General features: G+C 44.3%; 1 protein-coding gene across 4 annotated transcripts in view; it reads left to right on the top strand.

The window, feature by feature from the left end:
• Window positions 1–14,032, top strand: part of HOMER2 (homer scaffold protein 2) — a 56,255-nt gene that overhangs the window by 21,754 nt on the left and 20,469 nt on the right. For all 4 annotated transcript variants that reach the window (XM_084213831.1, XM_084213830.1, XM_084213832.1 and 1 more), the window contains exon 2: window positions 363–519. In XM_084213831.1, the coding sequence (XP_084069957.1) occupies window positions 363–519 (157 nt within the window). The remainder of the gene's footprint in view (window positions 1–362; window positions 520–14,032) is intronic.

Raw genomic sequence — 14,032 nt, 5'->3', positions numbered from 1 at the left:
TGCTTTTTGCAAAATATGTGGATGGGGAAAGGAAGAAAGAATGCATGTGAATGTCCTTCCTGGAAATAAGCATTTTGAGGAATAGATGGGTACTGAGGTAGTTTAGCATAGGGAGAAAAAAGCCAATTGTTTCTTGGGCTACGGCAGTAACTTTAGGGTGCTGAATGTCACTTAGTGATGCCAAGGAAAGCTACTCAAGGCTGGAGTGTGGCTGGGCAGTGTCAGTGCTCTGTCTTTTCTTTTGGGGGATCTCCAGGTGCTCCCTGCCTTGTGCTTTGTGTGCCTGCTCAGGGCTGGGCTGCTGGCACCTTTCACCTGCCGCAGACTCACACGTCCATTTCCCCTGTCCCTCCCTTTTCCAGAGAGCAGCCCATCTTCACCACCAGAGCCCATGTCTTCCAAATTGACCCCAGCACGAAGAAGAACTGGGTCCCTGCAAGCAAGCAGGCTGTGACTGTTTCCTACTTCTATGACAGCACGAGGAACAGCTATCGGATCATCAGCGTGGATGGAGCCAAGGTGGGAGCGCGGGACCCGGCGCGTGTCTGTGCAGGGAGGGTGGGACTGCCCGCCCTGCCTGAGCACACTCTGGGCTCATTGAATATTATAAACACTCCTTCTTTTATATCATCCATCAAGGAGACTTGTAGTGATGGCTGGGAAAACACAGGGTGAGTTTGGCTTCATGATAAGTGAGCTGAGAACTTTTAAGTGTCCAGATTGAGTCGGTAGCATGGTGTCTGAAGCTGCCACCTATATCAGGGTAGATAAGGCTGAGACCTTTTTGGTGATAAAAATGTTCTTTTTAAAAAGAACAAGGAAATTGTTCTTTTAAAATGGAATTGAATTGTTATTTCTTTTAAATATGTTCTTTTTAAAAGAAACGAGGAGACAGATACGTGCAGACTATAGGCTTTAATACAAATGTCAGCTGCATTTTTGCTTTTGCCTGGCTGAACTATTTACAGTTTAGTACCTCATTTTCCTAAGCCTTCACACTGGAGTTCATCAGCCTTAGGTGACAAGTTAGGCATGAAGGCTCTTCCCCCAGCCTTTTATGTTAATTTGTTTTGCATTACCAGAGAGTGTGCTCAAGTATTTGCTCTAAGAATCCAAACCAGTTGGTCTGAATAGGTTGCTCGGATAACTACTTTTATTACAAACCACATTTATGCCTCTGATTAGTCCCTCCAAAGTCACTTGATGGGTGACAACTTCCCCTAGCAGACCCCAGTCAGAGGTATAAATGAAAACATTTTGCTCGTGTACAAACATTTCTGTCAGAGCACAAACCACAGGGTAACAAGATGAGTTTACAGCCTTTTTATCTGTGTTCCTGTTTGGATAAGGATGTTAAAATATCACTGTTCTGGGAGATAGGGATCACAGAAATCATCCCTTTATAAAGCTTTTCTATTTGTCATGCCTATTTCACATACTTGTTTTTCCAAACATCTCCTGTGCTATATTTGGTTACATATTGGCTTATAAATCTGCCATACTGCCTGCTTTAATTGATGGTAATGTTTCATTGATACCAGTTCAGCATTAACATCTCCCCACCAGGAAGCTGTTTGTGCCAGTGAGCCCATTCCCAGGAATGCTGCAGTTTGCAGCTGGCACACACGGCCCCTGGGACCTGCTGGGGGAAGCTGAGCCCCCCAGATTTGCTGCTGCTGCTGGGCTGGTGGCTTTACAAGCCCAGGCAAGTGCAATTTCCAAGCCAAAGCTGCTGCACTCACAGCAGTGGCTGGCTTGATTTGTGGCTGTGCATGCATGCATTAAGACCAATTAATGAAAACAAAGTAATTACTGTATGTTGGGGGGGGGAGCTGCAGGGGCAGCGTATGGCCACAGCCAGAGGTCCTGCCCAGAACTGCAGAGGGGGTGCAGAGAACAGGCTGGGCACCCAAGCTTTGCTTTGCCACCTGCTCAGAAGGAACATTCCCCCACATTCCCTGGTTTAATGTGTCCCAGAAGAAGGTGAGCTTGCCATGATTAGAATTCTCCCCCGGGGCTTCCCAAGCAAGAATCAATTGCTGGCCACATAAATTATTCCTCTTGTATTGAATCTTTGCTGATTAAGGAGCAGGTCAAGAATAGATGTTACCTTCATGCTCACCTCTGGACAGTCCTGTGACCCTGCCTGTCCATTTTAAGAGGGCTAATTGGGGAAAAAAAACGGTGTTTTTGCCAAAAGAAGTTAAAAGTTGCATTTTTTCCCTTCAAACAAACTATTGTTTAGTGGTTTGACCTACTTTTCCAGGCAGAAATGAAACTGGGTAGAACTGTAAGGAAGAATATAGATGCTTCAGATGATGGTGTCCTGCTTTCTGTACATCTCATTAGAATAGTCTTCCATGTGTTGGCAAATACCAGATGGATTAATGTGGGAGCATCACTGTGGGCATAAGTTATGTCTGCTTTAAGGACAGAAAAGCTGAAGCTCAAGTAAATGATGGGACTTGGCCCTAGAAGGAAGGCAGTGATAAAGGATGTGTGTCTCTTGCAACTCTCCATCCTTGTCTGCTCTGCAAAGGGGCTGTTCTAACAATTTATTTTAGACAAACATATATGATTCACGTTGGCTTGCAGAGGAATTTCAGGTGAATACAACTTTTGTGAAGACGTTGGATTAATTTGGGCTTCTTTTTTTTACCTTACTGTTGACATTACATACTAATGATAAGAATATTTTGAAGTGATCAGGAATACAGAGTACTTCACCTATATATTGGTCATCACCTGGTTGCATAAGCTTGATTACAGCTGCAGCATTCACCCTGGGCAGTGCTGGGTTGCCGTGTGTGGAGGAGCTGGGAGCTGCTGTGAGCTGAGCTGTGGCAGAGCAGGGGCAGGCTGGCAGTGTCACCCCGATGAGCTCTTCCCTCCTGATGCAGCACTGACCTGATGGGCTCTGATCCTGCAGGAGTGGCTTCCCCAGGCAGCTGCTGCTGTCCTCAAAGGTCCAGACCCTGTGCAGTGCCCTGTCCTTCCATCCTATCCTCTCTTCTCCCAGCAGGCACAGCCTGTCCCCATCTCCTCCTTGTCCCTTGTCCCCGGGGTGCAGGGCAGAGGGGAGCAGAAGGATTTAGCAATGGGCTTAAGGGAACTGCTGAGCCCATGTGTTTAAAGGTGTTTAAGGTACCAACATTTACTGGGGACTCAGTTTGTGAGCCTGGCTGGCAGAGGAGCTGCCTGGCTCTGCTGCCCTGCTCAGTGCAACCCTGCCTTTGCCTTCCCCCTTGGGGAGGGAGAGGAGATCTGGATGCTGCACATGGGGGTGGTGAGAAAAATGGAATAGAGAGAGAGTAGGGTGAAGACAGGAAGCAGGGTGAAGTCTAGGGAGTTTAACTCTTCCCTTGCAGAGGAGTGTTCAGGAGTCCAATATGCAGGCCAGTCAGGAGAGAGCAAACACCTGCAGCTGCCAGGTTTCTGTCAAATTCTCCCATCCCAATAACAAAGCCATTAAAATACCTGGGGAATGAAGCACTGCAGAGAGGAAACTCTAGATTCAACACAGCTTGTACCACTTTAATTTCTTGTGTTTGCAAAGCTAAAGACAGCAGCTCTTCTAATTCCTGTGTCTTTCACAGAAAAACAGGTGCTGTGGACAGGAGCTTACAATTTATAGCAGAAGATTTCACAGATACCATATGAGAATGTGCTGCATGATCTTCACCAAGATGCCATACCAAACAAGGGAATAGATTAGTATATCTTTTAATTGCCTTGTAATTGACATGTATGTTGTTAAGCAAGTAATTTCATCGTGTTTTAAGAAGTTTCTAGCTAGAGGCTAACTGCAGCAAAATGAATGCAGGAGGAAATGATACAGTAAAATGCAAGGGCACACAGTGATTCAGAGTTAATGAGGCAGCCAAGAGACTTCACCATATGAAAGTGCCCAGTGCTGTGGACAAAAGTCAGCCCTGTTGAAGGAAGACAAAATATGGTGATGATGCAGGGAGAGGGTGAACTTGTAAGTGCCCAATTGCTGTGCAGTGTGTGGGGAAAGCCTCATTAAAAGGGCTCCTCATTAAAAGTGGCCTACATTGGCTTGCCTTTTGGAGGCAAAAAGGAAATTTGACAGTATGAAAATTATGCAGACCAGTAACCTCTGTCATCCTCAGGAATAATGCATGATAGTACCCTAGTTGGTGGGTTTATTTATTTTTTATAAACTGAAATTATGTGTTATCCAAACAGCATAGAGAAGAGGGAAAGGAATTTGAGATGGAAATATAACCCCTCAGAAACAAGCCTCTGCCCTCTTCTCAGATGTTCATCTTGTATTTCTGTAAAACTTGGGATTGCAGCAACATCGCTTTTCTCTTTTGAGAAATGAGCTGTTAATAAGGAGCATAAAGCTAGCTTAAAAATTAATAGCCAGCAATAAAGTGCATAGTGAGACACACTGAGCTGGCAGCAGCAAAGTGATGCAGCAAGAGTCATCACAGATGCCAGTCCCCAGTTGTCTCTGAGAGATGATTAAACAGATGACTAGAAAAAAATTAAAATCAGGCTTTAAAAAAATTACTACATTGCAAGAGTGGTTGTGGAAAACACATGATAAAGAAGTAAAGACTTTGTTTCAGAGGAAATAACCAGTCAGCTGACACTCATTCCCACTTACTAGTTCATTTAAGAGTTTATTACCTGATAATTACCTTGACTATTGGAGATCAGAAGTTGGACATAAGTGTGGGAAAGTATTGAAAGGAGAACCAGAAAAATTGCTGTGCTGGGAAAGCAAAATCAGTGGGTCTGTTTCTGATGTAAATTGCAATTAGTAAGGATCAGAATATGGGCCAAATGTTGCCAATCAGTATTCACAGGGTGTTCCCCAGGGTGGATACAGTACATTGTGTGGTGTGATGGAGCTGCTGGATCCAGTGGCATCTGTGCAGGGGACAGTGTGATTTACAGGGGACAATGCAGCTGGCAGGGACACAGCCCCAGCAGCAGATATTTAGGGAGGTAAGAAGGGCTGCCATGTAAATCTGCTAATATTTGATGTATTCCTGGCTCTCTCAGTTCCTGTCCCAGGGAACTAATTGCTGCCTAATGTAATAGCTGCCCACCTCTTCAGAACCACACTTTTCTTGTCACGACTGGAGGCAGGTGTCCTCAGCACACAAAGAGGAAATTGAGTTCTTCCAGTGATGTGTTCAGAGGCTCAAAACAGATCTTTTTCTTTGCCCATGGAAAAGGAATTATTTTAAGGCGTAGTTGTTAAAAATATCCTAGAGTATTTTGCCAAAAGGTGACTCTTAGATTTCAGAATCTTTTCTTTCAGAGGAAAACAATTACAGGGTATTGTACCACAGATGAAATTCCTTTATCTGGCTAGATATTTTCATTCTTTTTTTTCCTTCCATTGACGTAAATTCAGCCACTAAACCAATAGCGACTCTTTAGCAGGAAAAAAACCCTACCAAGTAATTTATATATTACAAAATTTTTGGCACTGAGTTATAAATGGCTTCTGGCAGCGTGTACCTCACCAGGGGTCTGCGTTGGTGTGGCAGCATTTAACTCTGCCTCTAGGACCTCTTGGGTATGATTTGTGAGAATGTGTGGCAGCAACAATCAAAATATTGCCTTCTCACTTGGCATTCAGAGTATCAGTGTGTGTTCACCAGACCCTGCACCCGAGGAATTAAAGTGCACTGATACAGGGTGGTTTGGTTTTTTTTAATGCCTGCCTTTTCCTAAATACCTAGGTTTTTAAACTACCTAATTTTTCAGGTTTAATAGTTTTGTAGTGGAATTGCAGAGGATGATGTTTTACAGCCTTGGGTAGCCAAAGATAAGGGAATGTAAAAGTAAATTAAAAGTGACCTTACAAAGTGGTGTGTTGGCTTTTCTTTTAATGTCTATAGATAAACCCTGAAATGCTCTGATTATGAAAGGTGTGGGTGAGGGTATTTGTGTGTGTTTTGTCAAAGGGAGGGAGATTCTTTGATTTCAGTTTTGCCTGCCCTAGTTTTATTTCTGGCCCTTGCTTGTCAGGAGTGCTGTGTGCTGTGCCCAGAGGAGTGTGGTGCTGCTGGAGTCCCAGCCAGCTGCCCTTTGCCTGCTCAAATGCCAAGAGGTTCCACTCCTCACCCTGAAAATTATTTTGCTGACTGCAGCACTGGCAGGGCTGTGGTTTCCAGAGAGTCCCTGCTAGTAAAATCTGATTAAAAGAAAATATTTTTTTATTCCATCTTCTCAAAGCTTTTATTTTCCCACCAAGAGATTAAAACTTCTTCTGCCATGCTGTTTTTGCCCTTCAGTTTCTTCCAGGCTGGGTGGGAAATCTTTTCTGGTGCCCCAGAAAGTGTGCCAGCCCTAAAATATGGATTGGGTGGGGGGAGGAGTATGAGCTCAGAATTATTCAATGTCTGACACTGAGGACCAACATGGAAAGGACCTTTCATCCAAAGGCAGCATGTGACACCCTGGTGACCTTTCCTCAAAAGGCAGCATGTGACACTGCTGAAGGGTGGCACTGCATCAGGGCAAGCCAGGGCAAAGGAGTCCAGGTTTGCACCTCTGCAGGTCTGGTTTCACTGATATCCAGTATTTGTGCCTTCTTCTCCATGTGTTGTAAAAGAAGATTTCCAGTACTGGTCTGGCTGATTACTGTAACGCAGAAATTAAAGCATATTTGATGGCCTTTATCCCTCTTTATCATAGTGTGTTATTTCATGAACTATTGGGGCTGATTCACATTTCAATGTGAATTTAAGCACTGTAGATGATACCAGAGTCAGCAGATGGAACTAATTAATGCCCTATATAAAAATTATACTCAAAATATGGTATACAATACAATTTTAGTGCACAGTTTGTGTGCATGTTGCAATAAACATCTCATTGCTTTTATGCTGCTGAGGTGACTATTAAGTAAAAAACATTAGTGGTGGGTTTGTGATTTCCTATATACATTATGTAATCACAGGATCATAAAATATCCTGTGTTAGAAAGGACCCACAAGGCTCATCAGCTTCAACTCTTGGCTCTGCACAGGACCACTCCAAACAGGTAATAAAATATATAAGAATAGGATGGACAAATTCTATTGGGACAGAACTACAATAGTATCAGTGTGTATGTGCTGTTAATCCAAGCCAAAGCCTTTGCAATAATTTGGGGTCATTTCATCAGTCTCACCAGGTGTGTTGTGCTTTTCCTGGCTCAGATTTCCCAGGCCCTGCTGGAGAATGATGCTCATCTGCTGGAGACATGTTCTGATACCAGGAGTGCCAAACAAAAGACTTTGTAAGAGATGCTTGAGGAATCTCAGGCTGCTCTTTGTGGTGCCTTTTGGTCATGTTGTTCTGTAACTAATGGAAGTGGATCAGACTGCTCTCTGAGATGCAGCTGCTCCTTTTTAGAGAGGTTCTCCTCCTTTTTGTACAGTGATCACACTGAGAGCAGAACCTCTGTCCTGGCCTGAGGCAAAGCCCACCAGCATCACCTACTCTGGAACTGTGCTTCAGTCAGACAGTGAAACAACTTGCAGTAAATAACTAATATTTTTAATAGCTATTTTCTGGTTTCATTTAAAGCTTTTAGAGTTGTGGTGATGCAACTTCCAGCTTTTTTTCAGCCTCAGTTGGGATGATACAGAGAGAACTCTCAGTTTAGGAGAAATTGCCATCACTGAACTTCATACTCCTCTCAAAGACATTTTTGAAGTAAGAGTGAATGAAATTAAGGAAAGCAACAGTCTCTGATGGTCTGAAAATATTTGTGCTGTCTGTACTAGGGGTGTACTTGGCTTGATTAAAGCTGCTTGAGTTTTGGTTTCTCTCTGAACGTTGAAACTTGAGAACTATTTCTTTGGAATTTGGTGAGGGAGAAATAGAGCAGAAAGGAGAAGCAGAGCTGTCAGCCAAGGATGAGACCACTCACTTGCATCATCTTTTGTTTGCTTAAGGTGATATCAAGTATTCAGAAATTCAAGCTGAGGGGAGGTGCAGGGTTTAATAACAGGGAGGAAAGGACATTGCCTGGAGTTGTGTCTGCAGGAGAATTGTCCTACAGCTGCTAAGACAGGTTTAGATAGACAGAACTGGTTTTATTGGGTGCACTTGTGTGAACAGGTCTCTGAGTATTCAGAGGATGAGAAAAAATGGTTAGGGCTTAGCTGCAATAGGAATTTCAGAACTAGTAATACTGGTGGAGATGAGCCAAGAATAGAAGGAAAAGTTAAAGAGGTTTGCACAAAAAAAGACCCAGAACTCCAGATGAAAAAGTGAGCTTGTCAAAAGCTGGCAAAGGGAGCAAAGTAAATGCCAGGAAATTTGGTGGGTCACTTGAGATTGAATCACCCAGAGATCATGTCCATCTCCTGAGGTTGCATTCTGGTTTAGAAAAAAATTCAAGTCTAGAGCTGTAGATCTCACACCTCTTAAATGTTCCTATATTAATCTCTTTCCAAGTTATTAACTTTGAAATGTGAAAAATTCTCAGTTCATTTGCTGGATTATTTCTGGAAGTAAATCCTTCAGAAGCTGGTTAGTAAGCTTAGGAGAAAACATCCCAGAGTGCTGTCAACAGCTGTATCCTTGACAGAAGAGCAGAAGCACATCTGCCACTGTTTGTTCCCGTCTGGCTCATTTTTCTGCTGGTTGTATGTGTTGTGTGTGTGTCACTGGCTCTGGAAAGACCACACACAGCTGAATCCACAGGACTGCAAAGACCTTTGCAGAAATGGAATTTGTTACTCACTAAAAAGCAAAGGTACAAATCCGTGCTCAGGATCTCTTGCTGCGCCACTTTCCAGCAAGTCGGGAAACTTTGGTCTGGGTGCATTTCTCCTTTTTAAAACCCCTCTGTAAAATTACTCAGAAAAGCTGTGCCAAAACTGGTGTTTCAGCAGCTGGCCCACCCAGAGTGGTTTGTGATCTCCAGGCTGGAGTGTGATGTGGAGGGCCTGAAGGTGCCAGACAGGTCTTTGAAACCATGGGATGTCTTTGTGAAGAAACCTTTGTAAATCCTGTTACCTCCTAAAAACAATGTACTGTCCACCATGGCCATTGCTCATGCCAAGGGACACTTTCCAGATTTTGAAGGGGAGCTAAGCTTTCCTCTTGCTGACCACTCCCAGGGTGTGTGAGTTGTTAAAGAGCAGAGGAGTCTTTAGTGATGCTGGGTGGTTGTGCCATTTCTGCCCTTCAGGAGGGACCTTCAGGCTTCACTGAGGCTGTTGTCATAAACTTCAAGAACGCAGAAAATGATCAGTGCTTAAATAATTAACTTAGGGATGTGCTTGTACTGCACACAAAGGTGATATGCTTTCATTAAACCTTCCAAAATGTAAATATGGTATGTCTATGGGAAATTTTATAATTTTTTTTATAATTGTAGTCAAAGCAGCCTTCTCCCTCACCCCTATATTAGTCATTAGGGAAAAAAAACCAACAAAATCTCCACTGTATCCTTCTCCCTTTTTGTGATAAGTTAGGAATCTTATTTCTCATATGAAAATAATACACCAGCATCTTGCTTTATATATTTTGTAAATTGTTGCATGAAATTCCTGGGTAACAATTTGTTCCAGAGGGTTTAAAAACCCTTGCTGTAGATTTTCTTCATGAAACAGCTGCTGCTGCTTTGAATCGTGTGGGTGGGTGGATGTGTGTGCTGTGCCTAAAAGGAAAAAAAAAATTCTAGTCAGATGTCAAAGCAAAAATAGGAGATTTTAGAGATTTAGACTGGATGGAGGAGGTGGGAAGCCAGCTCTGAAGAGATGTTAATTACCTTGGGAAGAAAAAGAGAGCAATGGAGTAGGTGTAGCAGGAGATTTACTTAATAGAATTCACACAATCATGAACCCACTTTTGTTGCATTTCGACAGGTTCTTGGTGAGGGCTTTGCAACAGAGGTATTTTATCAGAGGAAAAACAGTTATTAGTCTTTTTATTGGGGGGGGCTATTTTTACATCTCTATTTATGAAGAAGGACAAAAATTGTATGGGAATTTTTTTTGATTTGTTGGGTTTTGGGGTTAAAAAATGAACCTCATCATTAATGGAATTATCCTGGGGATGGAAGGCAATTTCAGAGAAAAAACCACTGTGCTGCTGTGGAAATGGCCCTTTTCTCCATGAAACAAGCAGCAGCAGCACATGAGGGGCTTTACCCGTACCAGGAGTCTCTTTTCTGCAGAGGGAGCTCAGGATGGGAGGGAAATGCCAAGTCCTGGGTGCCTTGCAGGATGTCCTGGTGTCTCCCTCTTGGCAGGAACCTGTGGCTCCTCTCCACTCCCACCTCCAGCAGAGCACCTGGTGTGGCAGTGGGAGATGTTGGATCCAGTGATGGGTGAAACAGCTGCTGTCCTGGTTAGATGTGCAGAATAGAAATTCCTGGAAAGCAGCAGCAGTGCTCACTGCACTGCAGGGGTGAAGGGAGGGCACCCAGGGGCTCTGCCAGCTGTGCCAGGGGCTCTGCCAGCTGTGCCAGGGGCTCTGCCAGCTGTGCCCGTGCTCGGTTCCCCCTCGAGCACCAAGGGCAGTGGGGCAGGAGGAGGAGCAAAGTGGAGAAACTCTTTGCTCTTCTTACTGTGCACTTTCAGGGCCCCCAAGGTGGTCATTCCAAACCCCCAGCCTGTCCCAGGAAAAGGGCCATGGAGGTGTCAGCTGCAGCAGATACAGCAAAGCTAGAGCAAGTGCCATTGCTGGGTTTGGTTTTGTGTGGTTTTGTGCTTCCCTGGCTTTACTCAGCTGGGTGGGCTCAGCAAGGGAATCTCTTTTTCCCTTTATTACCACTGTCTTGATTAGCAGTGTGTGTGTGTGTGTGTATACACACAGGCTTTCTAGGTCTAGAAATGAGATGAGTGGTTTATCACCAGGGACATCCTAGTGAAAAGGTGTTACATTCTGTCTGGAGGCACAGGTAGGAAATATGGTAGATAGTGTAAAGGATAATACAGATCATGGAAATGTGGGTGGGCTAATTCCACAGAAATGTTGCTGAATATTTGGGATAAAGGAAGAATTTGTCTGCAAATCCACCTCTGACTCCTCATCTTCACATCCTGTGTCACAAGCCCTTCTGATTCATGTCGACTTGATGAGCTGGAAGAACCTGCTGAGCCTGTGATAGCTATGGCCAGAGGATTAGCAGCTTCTTTCCTTCTGCAATTCTGTTTTTAGACTGGGATACATCTTTACTGAAGATTAGCAGCCTGGTGGGTTGAGGAAATTAAATTTCACAAGGGCTGCAAACTGGAAGCACATATTCAGAGGTGTGAAAATGAAATGGGGAGATTTTAGTAGAGTCTTAAGGAGTAGATCTTATGGCTTGGAGCCTTGGGACTTTTCTGGAGGTGTGGTTATTTCAGAGTAACAGGTGATGTGAATTTAAAGGGAAAGTTCCTTATCTGGCACTCTTGTCCCAGAATAAGTTGTCCTTTTCTGATTTAATTTAAGGCAGTTTGAAAATTCATTGGCCAATCCATCTATTACCTATTTCATAGCTGTTATTTCAGTCTTTCTCTGAGTAGACAAGCTGGTGGCAGGGCTGGCTGGCATGGGCATGGGTGTGTGTCCTGGCAGATTCCTGCCGGGGTGTTCATCCTCCTCCTCCTCCTGGGGGCTGTGCCAGATGCCCTCTGCACTCGCTGCTCTCCTCCCCTTGGAGCTGTGCTCTCTCTCAGCTTTTCCCCTGTGATCCTGGCAGGATGGATCAGGTGGGCACTGGGGCCGGGCTGGCACAGCCCGTGTGCGCTCCAGCCTGCTTGCCCGTGTGTGAGCAGGGCAGCAGCCTGGGCACTGCATTTCCAGGAGCCACATGGGCTTTTCCCCTCGCTGCACTGTTGTGGTGCAGGGTGTGCAGGAGCCCTTCAGGTGCTGCAGGTGTTCCCCTACAAGAAGCAGCAGCTGCATTTGTGGGCTCTGCTCGCACGTTGTGAGCAGCAGGAGCTGCCAGCGCGTTGTTCTCCTTCTGTGCACTCAGGTCATCTTGTGACCTCTTCCTTCTGGATTTATTTGGCAGTGTCTCTCCGTGGGAAGGCAGCAGGATGGGTGTGTTTCAGCCCATGAATGTTCTGCTCTACACCAGCCTATTTGCATTCGCTTTTATCTGATGAATGCGCCCAGTGCGTTCCTAAACGTCTGCAGTCATTTCTGGGTGAGGTAGCGCTGCCTTGTGCTGTGAGCACACTTCTGTGTCATCCTCAGATGAAAACTTACATCTCAGGTTTGATTTTCTCCCAAAGGAAGTGAAATTAGTATGAGATTTTGCTTGGCTCATGCAGGTGTATCAGGAATGTTTGCCATCTGATACATTTGCATGTAGGTGAGTGCAAAGGCAGATTTTATTTTAACCACATGTAGACAAGTGAGTGTGATGAATGGGTTTATTATTCTGTAAGGTGCTTATTATATTATACTTCTCTTTGTCTTTAGGGAGAACTCTTTAACCACTTCAGGGATTGATTGCATTTGATTAGAGAGTAGTTTGTCTCCTGAATCCATTATCCTGGATGAAAGTCCACAAGTTTATTCCATTTTTATGGTGCAGCTGGAATTTCATTGTGTGTGTATTATACAAATGAGGACCAAATGCAAAGTATTCCGTAAGGGCTCATTTGAATTGATGAGTGGCCTTTTCTTATAGAATTATCATGCTGGATTGCAGGTAGGGATGGAAAAGAGCCTGGTGGCTCATCCTGCCTGCAGCAAAATAGTGCCCTTTTACTTCTCTCCTTCTTTTGAAATCTGAAAATTCTGGCTCATACTTTCACCAAAAAAAAAAAAAAAAAAAGAAAAGAAAAAGAAAAATTTCCCGGTTTATTTGACCTTTCCCATTGTGGTGGTCACAAATGCTTCCCCCTGGCTCCTGCCCCAGCTGAGACCACGTGCCCAGAGGATGGAGGAGTGGTGGGGAGCACTCTCCTTCTGCTCCCATGGGACAAGCTGGGTTACCTGGCAGGAGCGCCTGCAAGCCTCAGTGTTCATTGTTCTTTGAAAGCACAGCACCTTTCTCTCTCCTGGGCACAGCCAGCACGATTGTTCCCCTGCCAGTGGAGTGTCAGCTCTGCAGTGCTGGCCAGGTCTGGGGCAGGGAGTGCACAGATGGGGTGAGATGGGCAGGAGGAGCTCGATGAGCCCAGAGCCTCCATCTCCTCTGAACTCACAGAAACATCAGCTCTGATTTCATCTCCTAAGCTTCTACTTAGGTTTTCTCTTCTCTGTAGGAATGCAGCATTTCTGGAGTGCCTGACTGGCAGAGGAGGATTTAAGGGGAAAGGTAGAGACAGCTTCCAGGCAGTTTCACTAACAGCAGCTGATTATAAACTGAGCAGATGAACTGGCAGTTCTTGCTCACCACAACCTTTCCTTGGATTCTCCACTGGCCATAGAAAAAATTAACTTCTGAGGTGCTCAGCTAATGTAGTGCATTTCATGGGTCAGTGAGGTGTTCCTTGGTTTAAAGTTTGCTGCCTTCATTATTGCTTTTATCACGTCTCATCATACTGAACTGTGTTGTAAAAGATAACTTTAGTGTGTTTTTTTAATGTTTGTATTTTCTCAGTGATTATTGTAGGAGGCATGGAGGAATTTTATTCTACTCAGGGTCAGCTGTCAGTGAGTAAAACTTTTGCCTTTCAGTCAAACTGGTCACTTAATTTATTTTTTTTCCCCAGATGTCTAACTTGATAGGCAAAGCAGGATTGAAATAATACTTTCTATGACTTGAGATTTCTGGGAAGTTTTTAGTTTTTAAAATAAATTCTGTAACTTGAGAAGCTAGACATTTGCAAGTGATTCCTCTGTCTGATGTAAGATTTTTTTTTAAAACAGAAATACACATATAGCATTTTCTTTAAAGTTTCTGGAAAGCACTCTGAATTTTGGGGTTGGTGGTAGCTTTTCCTCCTTTTCCTCCAGTTTGCTCAGAGCCCCATCCAGCCTGGCCTGAGCACTCCAGGGATGGAGCTGCCACGACTTCTGACCTGTGCTGGTTGAGTAATTTTTAAGAGAGCAAATGAAAGTGTCAACACAGTGGTCTGAAGTCAGGGAGAGGATGGAA

This window comes from Fringilla coelebs (assembly GCF_963513975.1).
Source record: "Fringilla coelebs genome assembly, chromosome: 12".
NCBI classification, from domain to species: domain Eukaryota; kingdom Metazoa; phylum Chordata; class Aves; order Passeriformes; family Fringillidae; genus Fringilla; species Fringilla coelebs.
Note: the sequence above shows the minus strand (reverse complement) of the source record. Positions and strands in the feature narration are given on the sequence as shown.